Source organism: Babylonia areolata, chromosome 24 (genome assembly GCF_041734735.1).
Source record: "Babylonia areolata isolate BAREFJ2019XMU chromosome 24, ASM4173473v1, whole genome shotgun sequence".
Lineage (NCBI taxonomy): Eukaryota > Metazoa > Mollusca > Gastropoda > Neogastropoda > Buccinidae > Babylonia > Babylonia areolata.
This window is the reverse complement of record NC_134899.1, coordinates 4,676,149-4,696,148: the sequence shown is the minus strand read 5'-3', so window position 1 is coordinate 4,696,148 and position 20,000 is coordinate 4,676,149. Positions and strand designations below refer to the sequence as shown.

The 20,000-nt window shown below is 45.7% G+C and overlaps 1 protein-coding gene across 1 annotated transcript in view; it reads right to left on the bottom strand.

Moving 5' to 3' along the window:
- LOC143299139 (uncharacterized) overlaps window positions 1-8,700 on the bottom strand; it is a 35,310-nt gene extending 26,610 nt beyond the window's left edge. Inside the window, exon 1 of the mRNA XM_076612267.1 lies at window positions 8,190-8,700. Within this exon, the coding sequence (XP_076468382.1) occupies window positions 8,190-8,700 (511 nt within the window). The remainder of the gene's footprint in view (window positions 1-8,189) is intronic.
- Between the last annotated feature and the right edge of the window lie 11,300 nt (window positions 8,701-20,000).

Here is a 20,000-nt window from a genome sequence, read left to right as displayed (position 1 = left end):
ACACCCACACCTTCCCCCCCTCCACGCGCCCTCCCTTCACCCCTTCCACGGCCACCCCCGCCCACCACCACCAACAGGTCTAACGGTCCTCATCTCCCCATAAACATGTATAGTAGCCCCCACCCAGGAATTAAACTCTGATCAAATCCAGCAGGGCTCTTTTTATCCTTGGTGGCTGGACAGACACTGGTTGTCCGGTTCGGTTCCAGGACTGCTGGCGTCATCAATGCTGCTTAGACGCTGCTGATGTTGGTGGCGATGGATATGATTCACAACGCAGCTGTCCCCGCTAACGCAGGGCATACTGGTAATATTTGGATGATCCAACCGCTGCCTTGTTTTTCTTGATGCCACAATACTGAGCATTGCATTAAAAAAGAAAAGCGTTGTATGAGGGGAGGTCAGCCCAACAAGTTCACCTGAGAATGATAAATTATCGCCCTTTGATTAGTGTCTGCAGTTGAAACGCGCAAGCTATTAAAGGACAATGTCTCGCCCGAAGCTGAATGATATTGATGACAAAAGTTAGCTGTGAACACTGACATTAATTAACGTGAACTTATTTTGTTGTTGTTGTTGAACTGACAAGTTTCCCGACATATTTATAATTTTTACATACACAAAAGGGCTTTTAGGTGCATGGCCGTTTTTACCCCCGCCAAGTAGGCACTCATACTTTGTTTTCGGGGGGTGGGGGTCGGGGGAATGTTCATGTAGGTAAGTTCTTGTTTTCTTGTTAACCCACTGGACGCTGACATGGATTACAGGATCTCACACGTGCGTATTTGATCTTCTGCGTGCGCGTACACACGAAAGGGGTTCAGCCATAGCAGGTCTGCACATATGTTGACCTGGAAGATCGGAAAAATCTCCACCCACCAAGTGCCTGACCAGGACCCTCAGACTGAAAGTCCAATGCTTTAACCAACAGGCTGTTGCGCCCGTCATCGAAACAATTATTAGGATCACCGTTTCAATCGGATCAGGTACACGGCTGGGAGATGCCACCATTCCCATCCTGTCCATCCAGCTGTTCAACTGATCATTCAAACGAAAAGCGTCAGGACAGGGTAGGCTCAACACGAGTTATGCCCCTTCATCTGAAGACGCTGCATCCATTTCTGGTTTGTCCCCCTTATCTTTAACGTCGAATTTTCCCGACCCCCCCAAACCACCCACCCATCCTCCTCCTACAACCCCTCCACTAACCAAAGTAGCAACAAAAGAGACTGGACCACAAAGATTGGAACACAAAGCCCAACACACTGTCTAGCACGACGTTCGGTTGGAAACGCTTGGGGGCTGAGGAAGTTGGTGATGAGAACTTCCACTTTCGATTTAAACGACCATTTTCTGATGTTGACTCTCTGCTCTCTCTTTCTCTCTCTCTCTCCGCACACCTCAGTTTCCACACCACAATGGTGTTTTCAACCAGTGGGGTCCAGTGATTTTTTTTTTTTTATACACAACTATTGCGTTGTGTAACATTCGCAATAAAAGTTAGACTCGTATGGCCGACTCGGCCAACCTCTCAATGGAGTGTGTCATGTTTCCATTTTCTGTCCAGACAGGCTATCTCCAAGACGCACATGGAACGTGTACACGCCCCCTTGACACGGAAAAGATTACACAAAGACATGTCCCAGGCACTGTATTCAAACACACTATATCCAGAAGTTGCCTCGGAACCGACCCCCCAAACCTACCGTTCTTTAATGAAGTAGTTATGAAACTGACGGTTTTATGACCAAGCCTACAGACCACACCTGTATCAGTCTCCGTGAACAAAGTGTTAATTAAACCAGAAAAAGACTGGTACAGCAAACGGCAAGACAGGACTGGAGAGATTCGAACCCAGGCCAGACATACAGTCGCGAGCCTAGTTTGGAAGCGCTGGAGGCTGCTGAGGATGACACTGGAACTGCTGCTATTCCTAACACACCTTGAATGTCGACTCCGCTTGACTCTTTCAACCAGCGTGATGGAGTGGTTTTGAACATGGATATTGTCAGGTGAAACATGTGCAATAAAAGTTAGGCTGACACGATCCTGGTCCTGTGACTCGGAAACGTTTCTCATTGGTGGATGTCCAGTTTCAATTTCCGGTCCAGACAGACTGACGCCCGGATGCACGTGGGAAAGTTCCCACATGTCATGGACCGCGAAACCCGAACGCAGACACGCCCTACACACTACAGTTGAACAATCAATGTTCACAAGCGGCTCCGGAAACTTATCAACACCTGAACGTACCCCTCCTTAATGAAGTGTTAGTAAAAACCAATGGTTTTACGACCAGACAATTAAGTTTCCATTACACCAGAACAGTCCCGGGTAGCAAAGGGCAAGACAGGACTGGAGAGATTCGAACCCAGGCCAGACATGTTGTCGCGCCAGACGTTCGGAAGCGCTCGAGGCCGATGAAGATGGTTCTGAAACATCCCATTTCTAGCACAAACTGAACATTGTCTTTCCCACCCAACTGACACCCCCACCCCCTCCATAAAACTTCTTCAATCATCTGGATGGGGTGGGTTTGAACGCTAATATTGTGCTGACACGTGTAACACGTGCAATACACGTTAGGTTCCCACGGTTTGGGTTCTTTAACACGGAAGGCCTCTCATTTGTGAACATCCAGTTTCCATTTTCCGCCCAGACACGCCGGCGTCAGACCCGCACGTAAAACATGCACTACACAGTCATCCTGGACAGCCCAAATCACTGAAGACTCCGTAACTGGACACCAAGGTCAAAGGCGGAAGCTGTCTCGGAAACTAAAGACACCTCAATCTCCCAATCACTTTCGCCAAGTGTTTAGAAAGCTACTCGTTTATTACTACTCTGGCCCTACTCGACTCGGATTAGTTCCGTAAACAAGGTTGTTAATTAGCGCACACAGACACACACACACATAGACACACAGACACAGACATACACACACATACACACACACACACACACACACCGGGTACAGCAAACAGTCCACATGACAACGGTTCGCAGAGACTCGAACCCAAGCCCTACTCTGTCGCTACGGTCGACCGTTCGGAAGCGCTCGGACGCCGAAGAAGGCAGTGCTTCCGTGACTCTAGAAGGAAGATGTTCCCCCAGCGGCACACAATGGACACAATGCGTGTCACTTGCGATGTGTGTCTTGGGGCTCACACAGCCGAGGCCACGGAGGTGTGACCGTGCGCGCTCAGCCGTGCGATGTCGCCCAGAGTTGATGAAACTCCGTCTAGGAGAAGCTGCGTGCATGGGAACGATGGAGAACTACGGGATCAAGTGGAGGTGGTGTTGATGTGAACCATTGTCACTTGTTTAAGTTAGCGACTCATTTTTGATTAGTTTTTCGCGGCACCAGTACACAGTGTCTAGAGAGAAAGAGGGAGAGAGAGAGAGAGGGGAGAGGGTAATAAACCGGGAGACAATCCCTATCCTAACTGTTTCAAATCAGGTTCCCACGTTCGCTTCAATGATCCGCTCAAGCCATATACGAGAGAGAAACGAAGAGAGGGAAAGAGAAAAGGATGGAGAGAGGGATACATTCAGAGAGAGACAGAGACAGAGATAACACAGAAAAAAGGGGAGACAGAGACACACAGAGAAGGAGATTCGACGAATCCAACTATAAACACGAAGTGCTTGGAGTCCCACAGGCGAAAAAACGTGAAAGCTACTCGACCTGTAAACCATACTCGTACAGACACCACTTGACTCCGTCTGTCTACACACAAGTCACTCAGAAAGCAATAAGAATGCATGACAAAGACGTTGTCAAGACGTGTCATATTTTATTCATTACTGGATTATGACCCGGAAATCCGCTATTAAAAAGAAGAAAACAGAAAAGAAAAGAGCTAGCAATTAAACGAGAAAGCCCGAAGAAAGATTCACGGAACTTTCCACAGTGTAGATGGATGTAAAGAGAAAAATACCAAGAAATGAAAATGGTTGAATGCTTCCAATATGGTGTAGTAAAACTGCCGCTTGTTACGTTATTGTGTGTTGTTAAACAGTAAAGAGAACACACACACACACACACACACACACACACACACACACACACACACACTTTACAAAAATCATCTGCAGAATTATCATTCTCTTTGAAATACTTGGGCAAGAAGGTACGTACGTTCTGACGAGGTTCTTATGGTCGAACTTTCACAGGCATTAATTCATAGCCCTATTTCTACATTCCTTTAATGCACTTCAGAATTGTGTTAATAGTTTCTGATTATTATCATTATTATTATTGAATTGTTACTGTTAAATGTAATTGCATGTTAGTTATACATTTTACGGTAGTTTTCTAGTTTACCTTTTTTTCTGTTTTCCTCTTCCCGCCCCCCCCCCCACCTCCCTCCACCACCACCACCTTCCTCCCCCCATGCCCCCCTACTTTTTTTTTTTTAACGTCTAATATCACTGATAGTGAAAAGACGCTAAACTAAAGAACGAACACACACACACACACACACACACACGCGCGCACTCTCTCTCTCTCTCTCTCTCTCTCTCTCCTGTCACCCCCCACCCCACTCCCTATCCTCTGTCTCTCTCTTCTCCACCCACCCCAATCTTGACTCAACCTTAGCCAATCCGAGTCGCCTTCAAACACCCGTCTGCGCTACAGGTCTTTCTTCTCAAGTCTCTGTCACTCTGTTCCGCCTCTAACTCTTTCCCCCAGAAGCTGAATAGCGCTTTGGCTGTATCTGCCCCCACCCCCCTTCTCTCTCTCTCTCCTTCTCAAGCTGCAAGCGAAGACACTATAGACACTATACAAGTCATTCAACTGGTCCTCTTCCCCCCTCTTTGTTGATGTTGATTAAATCACAAGGCTTCCAAACGCCTAGCCTTCCACGGCAGGTAAACAAGCTCACAGAATCCCCCCCCCCCCCCCCCCCCCCCCACCCCCCGCCATCTTCCCATGAAGAGCCAGGGGAGGCGAGAAGGCTGACAAGGCTCTGTTGAACTTTAGCACATCCTGTTCACTGCCCAAGGCAGGAGGGTCTCCGCCCGAGAGAGCTACGGGGGTGTCTAAAGATTGTTGACTGTTTTCAAAGCCCGGGATTTTATAATCTGGTGGCGGTGACCGGTTAATTCCCCCTGACCCCGCAGGGTGGTGGTAAAGTCAAGTTGAAGACAAAAAGGCGTTTACAACTCTTGGAACGACTGTCTGATTTTTTTGTTTGGGTTTGATGCCAACGTGCTAAGACTGTGTTTTGGAACTGACCTTTGACAGTAGCGATACTGCCCTGCTGGTCCGAGAAAGTGACCAGTGAACTACTGCTCCCAGCAAGGTCCCTAACGTGGCGGGACAAACTGCTGCTCTCAGCAAGGTCCCTAACGTGGCGGGGCAAACTGCTGCTCCCAGCAAGGTCCCTAACGTGGCGGGGCAAACTGCTGCTCCCAGCAAGGTCCCTAACGTGGCGGGGCAAACTGCTGCTCCCAGCAAGGTCCCTAACGTGGCGGGACAAACTGCTGCTCCCAGCAAGGTCCCTAACGTGGCCGGGACGGTTCGTGGCGATCCATCCACAGATCCTTTTTCTTCCTGTCATTTTACATCCTTCGCTAACTGACTTAATATATCATATATGCAGTTATCACTTATCAAAAAACGTATTCCTATTGATATATTGCACAGCTGTGTACAGAGAGTGAATCAGCAATACAACCACATTACGTTTCGAGGGAAAGGGAACAATGTCACAGGCATTCGTTTCGGATGAAATAAAACATACTGGCGGAAGAGACTGAGAAAAGAATACACAGCGCTCAACTGGCAGTCCGAATGTTCCGAGTTCGAATCACAAGGATATGCAATATGAAAATGGTCATTTTCGTTGCTCATCTTAACGTACTGTAGTTCTGGTGGTGTTCATACTGGTTCACCAATCCTTTTCGTTTCTTTCTTTATTTTTCACGTTTCCTCATCTTTCAGTATCGAATGAAGCATCGATGTGTTGAAGTAAGAACACACACACACACACACACACACACACACACAGAGCGAAGAGGGGAACACAAACAGCCTTATCTCGTGGCAAGTTTACAACACCAGGAGCAAGTCGTTATCGAACACAAGTGCCGTCATAAATGAACAACGTTCACGCCCCCCCCCCCCCCCACCACACTTCCCTCTCTCCACCCCTTCCCCTCCTCCCCTCCCTCTCTGCATCAGTCTCCCTTGCGTGGCAGGTGTGTCGTCATGTCCAACCCCCACCCCCTCCCCCTAACCCCCCAGCCCTCCACCATCCCTCTCTATCCACGATCCCTCTTCCTCCTCACCCCTTCCCCCCCACCAATACAACTCGCCATATGTATCACCCCCACCCCACCCCCACCGCCCAATCACCACACCATGTACACCATACGACTGCACAGAAAACACGTGCAAGTCACTCCCCCCCCCCCCTCCGCCCCCCCACACCCCCATCCCCACCTTTATCAGAACTCGGCAGACGATACGACGGGGAAGCAGGTACTCGATCGCTACTGTTGAGCATCATAAAACTGCCAAACGTGACGTAACACCAACTGAAGGGCACCTGACCATGTGTTGGTCCCCCGGACACAAGACGAGACCTGTTTCACTGTTTTCTCTCCACGAACTGTACCGTTTCGTGCTTTACTTTAGGTACCGTACAGTCTGCGGTATCTTTTACCTACCTCTTATCATATGACAGGCACAGGCACACAACCACCCCCTCTTCACAACCCCCTCGCCGTCCAGACTTCTCTCTCTCTCTCTCTCTCTCTCTCTCTCTCTCTCTCACACACACACACACACACACACACCCCCTCCCTGCTCGCTTCAACACGGACAACGTTCTCTTCTCGATGTTGTTCTTGATATCTTTATTAGTACCGTGTCAGTAACTCTCCAAACTAACCCCCCCCCCCCCCCGGAACCCGGAACCCAACCCCCCTCCCCCCGCCCTCACTTCACAACCCAGGTCTGTTCATCCTCCACCCTCCACGACTTTTCTCATCATCTCTTTCCTCTTCCCCATCCCTCTCATCCCAAGTTGAACAGTTTCAGTCTCAGTAGCTCAAGGAGGCGTCACTGCGTTCGGACAAATCCATATACGCTACACCACATCTGCCAAGCAGATGCCTGACCAGCAGCGTAACCCAACGCGCTTAGTCAGGCCTTGAGAAAAAAGAAAAAAGAAAAGAAAAGAAAAAAAAGGTGAATAAATTATAGATAAGCTTACATAAATAAATAAATAATAATTATGATATAAAAAAGGTAGTAGTAATGAAAATGATAATAAAATAATAAATAAATAAATAAGACAACAATGATGATAAACCAAGTTAAACAGGGGGGGTACAAAGTGAAAACTTGCACGTCACTATCATCTGTGCTCTTCGTGTCGCCTTGGGATCCGTGCTCAAGTGGCCGGTGACGCGTTGTAAGCTCGACGTGCAATGTATCGCAAGGGGCATGTAACTCTCATCTTCATCGGGAGGGAGTGGAGGGGGAGGGGTGGCTGGGGGAGGGCGTAGGGGGGGGGAGACAGAGAGAGAGAGGGGGCGGAGGTGGGGGAGGGGGATGGGAGAGAGAGAGAGAGAGAGAGAGAGAGAGAGAGAGAGAGAGTGGGAAGAGAGGAAAAGAGAAATAATAAAGGGAACAGGAAGAGAGGGGGAGAAAGAGAGACTGAGAAAGAGATAGAGAGAAAGAGAGAGAGAGACGGAGAAAGAGAGAGAGAAAGAGAGAGAGAGAGACGGAGAAAGAGACAGAGAGAAAGAGAGAGAGTCTGAGAAAGAGACAGAGAGAAAGAGAGAGAGTCTGAGAAAGAGACAGAAAGAGAGAGAGGCTGAGAAAGACCGAGAAAGAGAGAGACAGAGAGAGAGGGGGACATAGGAAGAGACAGAGAAAAAGAGAGGGAGAGAGCGAGAGAGACAGACAGAGATAGAGAAAGAGAAAGCGAGAAAGAGAGAGAGACAGAGACAGACTGAGACAGAGTGATATGCATACACAGGGACAGGGACAGGGACAGGGACACACACACACACACACACACACAAAGATACAGAGAGACTGACACATACACACACACACACACACACACACATAACACAACGCACACACCTCCCTCCCCCCCCCCTCACACACCACCACCCTGCCCCCACAACACAACACAACACAGCACACCACACAAGTCAACACTCACCCGGTGCAGGCTGAAGGTTGGCCGGCTTCATCCATTCGTAGGGGGGGCGCAGCTGCTTGGTGCCGGTCCCGCCACTGCACCCAGGACCTGCCCCCCCGGGGGGCGAACAGCTCTCCCCGGACGACGACCCACTCTCCATCACCATGCCCTGAGGCGGCGGGTACATGCCGTCCATCCCCCCAGGGTGGATCCGGTACGGGTGGTGGTGGTAGTTCGCACTGTAGCTGGGGTGGAAGGGATGAGGATGAGGAGGGGGGGTGCCTCCGTTGGGCATGACGGGCTGCCCCGAGGACGACGTCGCTGCCGCCGCGGCGGCCTCAAAGTACTGCTGCCCCCAGTCGTCAAGTCCCATATGCGCGGGGCGGTGGGGGAGGTGCATGGCGCCGGGCATCTGAGGCATGTATGCCCCGGACCAGGCGTAGGGGGAAGGGACGGAACTCCCGCCGTCCTCCGTCACGGCCACTGTCGCTGCTGCTGGTGATGTCGTCGTTGTTGCTGATGTCGTCGCCATCGACTGTTGTTGCTGTTGGTGCTGTGGTGGTGTTGGTGGTGGTGTGGGACTAAGCTAGGGTCGTACATCATGGGGTTCGGGAAGAGGTAGGCACCACCGGTTTCCGGGTTGTAGTTGGGGTGGGGGTGTGGGTGTGGGTGTGGGTGCCCCGGGACGTGACCTCCGTTGGCAGCGCTTCCTGGGGGGGTCTGGCACCCCACACTGCCTTCCCCTCCACTGCCGCCGTCATAGCCACCACCGGCCCCGCCGCTGAAGGCGTTGCTGTTGTTGTTGCTGCTGCCGTTGTTGGTGGTGTTGCTGTTGTTGAAGTGGGGGTAGGTGAAGGGCGAGGGGGAGGGCCGGCCGTTGCTGCCACCGTTCATGATGGGGGCGTTGGGCTGGAGGCTCATCATCTCCACCGGCTGCTGCATGCCCACCATGCTAGGCTGTGAGGGGCAAAGGCAGAGAGACACAGAGGAGGGTTTCAGTTTCAGTTTCAGTTTCTCAAGGAGGCGTCTCTACGTTCGAACAAATCCAGAACTATTCCCTTCACCACGTTAGCTAGACTGATGCCTGACCAGCAGGGTAATAACCCAGCGCTTGGTCAGACCCAGGGTGCATGCACATATCTGTTTCCGTACCTGCTAGAGCGGATTTTTTTGTACTGAAGATTTTTTTTTTTTTTTTTTTTATCATGCAGAATTTTACCAGAGGGCAACACTCTCGTTGCCGTGTGTTTTTTATGTTGTTGTGTTTTCAGTGCGCCACACGGGACCTCGGGTTACCGTCTCATCCGAGCGACTGGACGCTGTTTGAGTTTTCAGTCTGACGGGCGCAATAGCCGAATGGTTAATTAAAGCGTTGGACTTGCAATCTGAGGGTCCCGAGTTCGAATCACGGTGACGGCGCCTGGTGGGTAAAAGGTGGAGATTTTTACGATCTCCCAGGTCAACATATGTGCAGACCTGCCAGTGCCTGAACCCCCTTCGTGTGTATCCGCAAGCAGAAGATCAAATACGCACGTTAAAGGTCCTGTAATCCATGTCAGCGTTCGGTGGGTTATGGAAACAAGAACATACCCAGCATGCACACTCCCGAAAGCGGAGTATGGCTGCCTACATGGCGGGTTAAAAACGGTCATCCGCGTACAAGCCCACTCGCGTAAATACGAGTGAACGTGGGAGTTGCAGCCCACGAACGCAGAAGAAGAAGAAGAAGAAGAAGACTTTCCAGTAAAACTTAGGAGAAATGGCGAAATGGGAACTCCAAACTCAGACCCTTAGTGACTCTGTATTGGCAGTTGAGCGTCTTAACCATTCAGCCACTTTCCTCCTGTGGAGGGGTGAAGGTGGACAGTTCAAGGTGGCTAAAAAGTGTTGCGCATCATTTTCAGTCCATTGTTTTTGAATGAACAGGAAAACAAGAGGCGCGTTAATGTTAATTAACCGCTCGTCTGACTGCACAGGTCATTTGAGGGCTGATTAAAAAAAAAACACAAAAAACCCCCCACCCCCCGAAAAAAAGACAAACAACAACAACAACAAAAACCGCAAAAAAACTAGTTAAAAAAAAAACTTACCACCGCCACTACCACCGCCACCGCCACCACCACCAAAAATAATCAGATTAATAGTGAAAACAAAAAATTCATTCAAACACCTCAGCAGACTGCTTGATGAAACTAGAAAGAATAAGTTATGATGGACCGATTGTTGAAAAAAAAATCCACCCCACCAGCAAAAACAGAAGGAAAACTGAAAATAAGACACTGACTAGCTGGCTAGTTAAAAGAAAGGAAGTAATGAAAAGTGAAAATAAAACACTAACTAGCTAGTAAAAAGAAAGAAAGTAATGAAAATAAAAATAAAGCGGTTTTACATACACCATGGACATCCACGCATCAGAAATGACAAGATATGCGTGCTAAAGAATGGAATAATCAATTCTTTAATTTTATATCCAATGTAAAACGGATACAGGAAATAATGATTATGATGATGATAATAGTAACAATAATGATAGTGATAATAATAATAGTAATGATAACAATAATAATAATCATCATCATCATCAGCAGCAGCAGCATTATTATCATCATCCATCAATTATTAACACATTAATCAACTAGTCAGTCAATCATCCAAACCTGGAAATTCTTTCCGTCATACCCTCATTTTGAACCCTTCCTGGAAACTATTTTTTCTTCACATTCCCAACGAATCGATCCATATCCTTCCGAAACAAACAGACATACATACAGACAGAGAGAGACAGAGACAGACAGAGCACGAAGCCTATATAAGACCACTTTCATGTCTGATTTTTTACTCACTTGTGTAAACAAAGTGTCTATGTTTCAACCCGGTGTTCGGTTGTGTGTGTGTGTGTGTGTGTGTGTGCCTGTGTGTCCGTGGTAAACTTTAACATTGACATTTTCTCTGCAAATATTTTGTCAGTTGACATCAAATTAGGCATAAAAATAGGAAAAATCCAGTTCTTTCCAGTCATCTTGTTTAAAACAATATTGCACCTCTGGGATGGGCACAAAAACAACAACAAAAAAACGAAGCCTAATTATATACAAACTGCATTTACTGTAATATTTATATTTTCTGTATTCTCTAAACTTGACACTTTGATCTGATATTCGACACAACAACAAGAGCAGTCATTATTATCATTTTTTGTTCAAACAGGAACTTCTTTTGCTAAGCATGGAAGTTTTATTTATTTTGCAGACGTTTTGGTGCAGATTGTAAAAAAGGGAAATTACTCTGTAATTAATGCTAGGAGACTTAATTTGCCACAAGTGAGTCTTGAAGGCCTTGCCTCTCTTGTTTTTCTTCATCTGCCGGCAGTCAAATAACGCCCATGTCGTTAACACTACCCACCACCGCCAACAACCTACCCATAATCAACCAGTAAACAACAGTTTCAAAAGTCTGTGAACGTGAACACCCAGCTTTCCCTGACGTTGACAGATTGAGCGCGGACCTTTCTTCAGCATGACAAATAATAGACAGCAGCCTTTTGCAAAGCACGGACAGAACATAACATTTGACTGTGCGAAACAATCCGCTTGACCTTAGGCCTGCCCCCGGGTTCGGGGGGGTGGGTGCGGAAGGGTGGAGGGCGGGGTGTGGTGGAGGGAACGGTATTGGGCAGAGGGTGAAAAATGGTGTGTGTGTATGTGTGTGTGCGTGTGTGCGCGTGTGTGCGCATGTGTGTGTGTGTGTGTGTGTGTGTGTGTGTGTGTGTGTATCTGTGTGTGTGTGTGTGTGTGTGTGTGTGTGTGTTCAGACTGAGTCAGAGGCTGGGGTCCTTTTCTCACAGTCTGTACTGGCAATATCACTGAAGCGGTGACAGGATAAAATTCTGATGTTCTGAAGAGATATCAGAAAAAAATGCCATGCGTTATCTATCATTCAGACAATTCAAAGACATAAAAAGAGGATGGTTACCAATGATGAAAATGATAATAACAAATGAAAACAACATAACGCCAGGATATCTTTGGTCGCCAGCCTTGTACCCATCCATCGCAAGGCCTGGTCGTGACACTGTCTTCTTTTAACGATCGAACACTTCGAACACGTATAAGTTATAGGTATACGGAGTGGCGAACTTAAAGCTACTGGGCCCACTACGAGCCAAGTTCACTAACAGCTTATCCTAAATTCTGTGGAGTGATGGCCTAGAGGTAACGCGTCCGCCTTGGAAGCAAGAGAATCTGAGCGCGCTGGTTCGAATCACGGCTCAGCCGCCTATATTTTCTCCCCCTCCACTAGACCTTGAGTGGTCTGGACGCTAGTCATTCGGATGAGATGATAAACCGAGGTCCCGTGTGCAGCATGCACTTAGCGCACATAAAACAACCCACGTCAACAAAAGGGTTGTTCCTGGCAAAATTCTGTACAAAAATCCACTTCGATAGGAAAAACAAAAACTGCAGGCAGGAAATAATACAAAAAAGTGGGTGGCGCTGCAGTGTAGCGACGCGCTCTCCCTGGGGAGAGCAGCCCGAATTTCACACAGAGAAATCTGTTGTGATAAAAGAAATACAAAAAACAAAAAAACACAAAACCCAAATTTTCGACTCATCACTGAAAGACTGAAGAAGAGCCACCCAGAAAAACAAATAACCAGAAATCTTCAATGGACTAATAACAGACTACACTCCACTTTGACACACAACAGTCATAGCCCATTTTTCCCCAGTAAGGAAAGTTCATATACTATCAGCACGCTAAGCTTTCAAATTCGTGACAAATAACAGGCCGAACAATGTCATAGCTCCCTCAAAGAGCTTGTGGCCTTCCCGAACACGAAATAGACAGAAAGAAGATCCTGCGCAGTCGTAAAAAGTCATAAAGTGATTCCAGCCATAAGCCCACCAACAACCGTACCACCATAAACGTTTTGGTCGAATTTATGATCTGAGATCAGAGAAAAGAGAAGGGAAATAAATGAAGGCATAAAATACTCACCGATGCAGCCGTCGATAAAAACCAACACTGAGAAGGAAGGAAGATCGTTGTCTACCCACTGGCTAGGGTAGGAATGAATTATCAAGGCTTGTCGACAACTCCCCGTAAATAACAAACAAGTCCGTTCGAAGTTGCTGGGAGTTGAACTTGCTTTCCGACTGACGTCCTAAGTCCCCACACAATTTATCACACAGAATCCAACACCGACTGCGTTCGGCACTTCACTCTCTCAGACTGTCCGCTCTGGGATCAACTGGGGACCATCTTTTTAGGGTACCTTGCGATTGTCCGGTGTCCCAATCGAGGCTTGTGTCTCCATATCAATGGGTCATTCCGGTAATAGCAGTTTTACAAGCCAGGCTACACCCCTCCGCCCCCAATCTGTCCGAGCGATACCGAAAACAACGACCCGCCTTGTTTTGCGTCCTGGCCCCGCCCATTGGCGTACGCCTCAGCGTGTCATCCACGGAGCTCCGCCTACTTGGGGCGGCTTCTCGGCCAATCAGTTGTTTCCGTCAGTGGTTTGGGTGAAATTGACAGATTTGTGCAGAAAGTGATTTGTGGTCACTCTCATTAAATCGAGAAACACAGACACAGAAAGTGAGACGCTCGCACGTGTGGACGCACGTACCGCAGGTATACACTAACGCACGCACGCACACACACATACATACACACACGCACACGGCACACACAGAGACAAACACACACACACACACACACACACACACACACACACACACATTCTCTCTCTCTCTCACACACATACACACACATTCTCTCTCTCTCTCTCTCACACACAAACACACACATACACACACACACACACACACTCTCTCTCTCTCTCACACACACACATACACGCGCGCGCGCGCACTTCAGTGTTACGATTTCATTTTTACTGACACCGTGAGACATGGGTATTGGAAGGGAAAGAACAAAAACTCCTTTCATTTCACTGGAGTGGTGATTGACCATTTTTATTTCCCTGTGTTGCACATTGTTTATTGTCTGTGGTCTGTCAGTCTGTCTGCTTCCGTCTGTCTCTGTCTCTCTGTGTTTTTCTCTCTGTCTCTATCTCTGTCTCTCTCGGTCTCGATTTTCGGTGTCATTTTCTCTTCCAGCCATTCTCTCTCGGTCTCGATTCTTTCTGTGTCTCTGTCTCTCTCTGTCTCTGTCTCTCTGAGTGTATTGGGGCTTCTCTCTGTCTCTCGTTCTGTGTGTGTGTGTGTGTGTGTGGGGGGGTGGTGGTGGTGGTGGTTGAGGGGATGGGGGAGGGGAGTTCTCCCTCTGTGTAAGTGTCTGTCTGTGTCTGTCTCTTTGTGAGACTTCCTCTCTCTCTCCACCTCTCTCTGTTTTACTCTGTGTGTGTGTGTGTGTGTGTGTGTGTGTGTGTGTGTGTGTGTGTGTGTGTTGCACGCGCGCGCCTCTCCGTCTCTGTCTGTATCTCTGCGTGTTTGCGTGTATGTCTGTCTGTCTGTCTGTCGTGGTCTGTTCCACAGTTGGGTGTTTCTTTTGGCAGGAGGGGATTTTTGTTTGGACAGTCAGGCGTCTCCCTGTCTCCTTCTCCCTGTGTGTGTGTGTGTGTGGGGTGGGGGGGAGGTTGGGGGTGTGTGTGTGGTTGTAGGGTTGTGGTTGTTTGTGGGTGGGTGTGGGAAAGAGCGAGCGAAGGACAGAGAGAGAGAGAGGGAGAGAGAGAGAGAGAGACCTTTGGCCATCATTACTGGTGTATGTGTGTGCATGGGGACGGGGTGATGGGGTGGGGTGGGGGTGTCAAGGGGGAGTGGGGGAGTTTTGTGTGAGGGGGGTTAGAAGCAGTTTAACTTCTTTCCTTTGCTCCACCCTCCCCACCCACCCTCCCTTTTATTTTATTTTATTTCCTGCATTCTTAATTTTTGACGCTCACATCTACTGAATTTTCAGTATTTGAGAAACCAGCGCATTGTTGTTGTTGTTTTTTGTATTTTATTTTACTATTTGTTTTTAGCAGAGTAATGTCAGGAGAAGAAAGAGTTGAGGATGTGGGGTTCGGGAGTTCAAGGGGAGGAGGGGGGGGGGGGGGGGCGGAGAAAGGGCACTGATCGTCTGTCTTAAGGGGTCAAGGTGTGGGTTACGTGATGTGTGTGTGTGTGTGTGTGTGTGTGTGTGTGTGTGTGTGTGTGTGTGTGTGTGTGTGTGTGTGCGCGCGCGCGCGTGTATGTGTGTGTGCGTGTGTGTATGTGTGTGTGAATGTGTGCGTGTGTCGTTGTGTCTGTGTGTTGGCATGTATGTCGGGGCGCGTGCGCATGTGTTTTTTGCGTGTGTGTTTACATGTGTATCTGTGTGCATGCACGCCTTTGAATGTGCACGTGCAACAAAGTAAATATACGTAATCATGGAAGCGATGGAAGCTGTGTAGTTTGATGTTTGTCTTCTGGTCAGTGCGAAAATCCGAGGTCCCATGTGCAGCATACACTTGGCACATATAAACAACAACAAACAACAACACCACCAACAAAACAAACAAATATACAAACAAATATGAATGAATGATGACACGGATACATATATCGCCTGTCCTTAGTCGGAGACCAAGCTCTAAGCGCTTTACAAACACGGGGTCATTGGCAACAACAGGTTGCCTACCTGGGTAGAGCCTACTGACGGGTTCTACTGGACGCTCGTCATTCGTTTCCGGTGTCACTCAGCCAGGTTTAAGTCACGCATACATACACACTCAAACATGTAGCATTTTAAGGGTATGACCATTTTTTTTTTATTTACCCCGCCATGTAGGCAGTCATACTCCGTTTTCGGGGGTGTGCATGCTGGGTATGTTCTTGTTTCCGAACGCTGACATGGATTGCAGGCTCTTTAACGTGCGTAGTTGATCTTCTGCGTGCGTATACACACGAAGGGGGTTCATACACTAGCAGGTCTGCACATCCGTTGACCTGGGAGATCGGGAAAAATCTCCACCCTCCACACACCAGGCGCCGATACCGAGATTCGAACCCGGGACCCTCAGATTGGAAGTCCATTCATGGCAACAAGAGAGCTACAACAACGAAAGGTTTGTCCCTGACAAATTCTGTAGAAAAATCGATGTCTCTAGTAAAAAACAAATCAATACGCTAGGAATGTGTGTGTGTGTGTGTGCGTGTGTGTGTGTGTGTGTGTGTGTGTTGGAGCTCATGTACGTTTATATGTATTTGACTGTGCTTTCATATCTGTGAAACTGCATGTTTGGTGCATATCTGTTATGCATGTGTGGGTGTATGTGTGAATGTGTGTCAGTCTTCATGTTTTACATTTATTTGCTTATTTATCATCATTGTTGTCTTATTTATTTATTTATTTATTTATTATTATTATTATTATTATTATTATTATTATTTTATTAGTATTATCGTTACTACTACCTTTTTTAATATTATGATTATTATTTATCTATTTATTTATGTAAGCTTATCTATTATTTATTCACCTTTTTTTTCCTCAAGGCCTGACTAAGCGCGTTGGGTTACGCTGCTGGTCAGGCATCTGCTTGGCAGATGTGGTGTAGCGTATATGGATTTGTCCGAACGCAGTGACGCCTCCTTGAGCTACTGAAACTGAAACTGAAACTGAGGAAACGAAATGCGTGGCTTAAAATGAAAGAGCTAATAGGTAGAACTTCCCCCCCCCCCACCCCCCATCCCCGTGTCTCTCTCTGTCTCTTCCTCTGTCTGTCTGTCCGTCTATCTGTCTGTCTGTCTCTTTGTCTCTCTCTGAGATGAATATCTTTCTCAGTTTATCTATCTATCTATCTATCTATCTATCTATCTATATATATATATATATATATATATATATATATATATATATATATATATATATATATATATATATATATATATAATGAAGAAATTCGGGTAAAAACAGAAAATGCAAGAATATGTGAACGAGGTACTAAACATATTTAATGATTGTATGAAACAAAGTGCTGAATGCTTGAAAAGATGTGTTTGTGTATGAATAGCAACAGGGCACCTCATGATTACTATGATCGAGACCTTTCATGGTCAAAGGAAAGCAAGGAGACTGTGACGAATTAGTCATTGTCGTTCAGAAAAAAGTTGAAGATAAAACCGCATTTGTGTTTGCTTGACGCGAGCGAATAAAAATATTTACTTGAGGAAAACAAGAATGAATTGATTAGCTTTCTTTAACCAGATAAGCTTGTAACGTATATAATTATGTCAAAGGGGATCTTTGGGATGTTGTTCATAACATGCCGTTTATAAGTGAACAGCCTAAAAATAATATTGCAACTGATGGATGGTTGAACATTTTTTAAATTTGTTACACAATGATGACTGTTGTGAAGTTGCGTTTAAAGACTACACAGATGAGTATATGAATCGTCCAATTACTATAGAAGATATATTGCTAGCATTTAGAAAACATAATAATTGAAAGGCAGCTTATTCTGATGCCATTGTACTGATTAAATTTTCGTTCGAGAAAGCAGCCTTGCAATGTTTTTCCCCCCTCAAGTTATTTCTAAAATTATTCAGTCAACGTTTTATGATATCATGTTTCTAGACAACTGGACCAAATCAATTATGTTGCCAGTCTTCAAGATAAATGATGGAAGTAATGAGGAGTTTTTATTTCTTTAAATGATATAGACTAAAGTAGCAAAATATTTGGATTTATAATTTGTAACAGGTAACAAGAATGGGTAGAGAGAAAAAAATATTACTGGTGAATATCAGGCTGGTTTGAATTAAAAATTGTTTTTCAACTATTGACCATAGTCTATAAGCGGTAAATTATTTGGAATCATTTATAACAGTTAACCAAAATGGGTAAACACACACACACACACACACACACACACACATTACTGTTGATTATCAGGCTGGTTTTGAAAAAAAGGTGTTCAACTGTTGAACATTGGTTTACTCTGTTGTAAGTGGTTACTTATTTACTAGACTGGGTAGAAAAGAACGACATTACTGATGAATATCAGGCTGGTAAAGCTGTGCATCTGTCCACCATATATTTTTTCACCGTTAGCGCTGGTACGGAATCAGTTCTCGAAAATGAAAAAAAAAAAATGTTGCTTTTATAGATATCAAAAAATCATTTGATTGCATGAATAGAAATATTCTGTGGCCAATCTCATCTAGAAAAATGGTATAAGAGGTAAAATCAATTCATACCATTAATAAAATCATCAAATGCATAATAAGCGTGTATAATGTAGCACCATCAAGGGTCTGCAATGGTTTAGAAGTGACTCATCTTGTTAATTCTACTGCTGGGGTCAAACAGGGAGACACTTGCAGTCCATAATCACTTTCTTCTTTTATCAACGAACTCGCGGCCCTTTTTGTTAGTTGGTGATTTGTATTGTTTATTTTTATATTAGCCGATGACGTTGTTTTAGTATCAGACATTTGTAGGTTTGGAAACACAGCTAAACAGCGTACAGTGTATAGCAGCATCCCTCAAATTAAACGTCGATTTAACTATGACAAAAACAACACACTATAGCATTTCGTAAAGGCGGTTATGTAGGTCATTTACGTGTGAGGGAGAGATGGTTATTTGACTGTATTCTTATGCCTGTTGTTGATGCTTAAAGTATTTAGTATTTGTGTATTTTAGTCTCTACTCATTTGAGTTTTATTGGTAAATGCAAAAGACCTGACAAGCAAAATCAAAAGTGCCGCATTTCGCATTATGGAAAAATTAAACATTATATTATCAATAATACTTCGTTCAATTCAATTGCCAATTTGTATGATACTCAGATACAGCCGATTAACTTTGCAATATTGTCAATCCGATGATATTTCATACTTCCTGTCTAAATGTCAACCATTGAATACAATATAATTATATTCGGGTGTGGCGTGACACTTAGGAAAGTAAAAGGCTTGATAAGTGTTTATATTGCACAAACATTCAATCTAATCTGGATGAAAAAAAAGAATATTTCTAGTTTGTCTGATACTCACATCTTATGCTTAGCTCAGTTCAGGTGTAGCAGACCCAAATTACCTGTCCAGACTAGTAGACGTCATGATAAATCATTCTGCGTTAATGACGTATTTGTCAACGTGATATGTGTGCGACTGGAGACGAGTTTCGTTGTCATTGTATTGTGTATTGTATCAAGTGCATTGTATTGTATTGTATTGTATTGTATTGTATTGTATTGTGTTTCTCTTTTTGTCACAACAGATTTCCCTGTGTGAAATTCGAGCTGCTCTCCCCAGGGAGAGCGCGTCGCTACACTATAGCGCCACCTTTTTTTTTTTTTTCCTGCGTGCAGTTTCATTTGTTTTTCCTATCGATTATGGAATGCCCGAAATTGAAATCAGATCATTGTATGTGTGTGTGTGTGTGTGTGCTTGCCCAGGTGTGTGTGTGTGTGTGTGTGTGTGTGTGTGTGTGTGTGTGTGTGTGTGTGTGTGTGTTTTGAGTGTGTGTGTGTGGGAGGGGTTGGGGTGGGAGGGGGCGTATTATTATTATTGTTATTATTACTCCAAAAAAAATGTTTCAATCCGAAAGCAGTTTTTCTGTCTTCCTTTCTTTGTTTCTTTGTTTCTTTCTTTTTTCTGTCATTCCTCCTTTGTTTCTTTCTTTCGTTCTTTCTCTATTTATTTATTTTTTATTTATCTATTTATTTATTTATCTATTCATCTATTCATTTATCAATTCATTTGAGCCCGAAACCAATTTCATCAACCAATCAATCAACCAACCAACCAACCAATCAATCAATCAATCAATCAACCTATCTATCTATCTGTGCAATTTGTTGCAAGTAGGGAAGACCTAGGAGATCATCCCAATTCA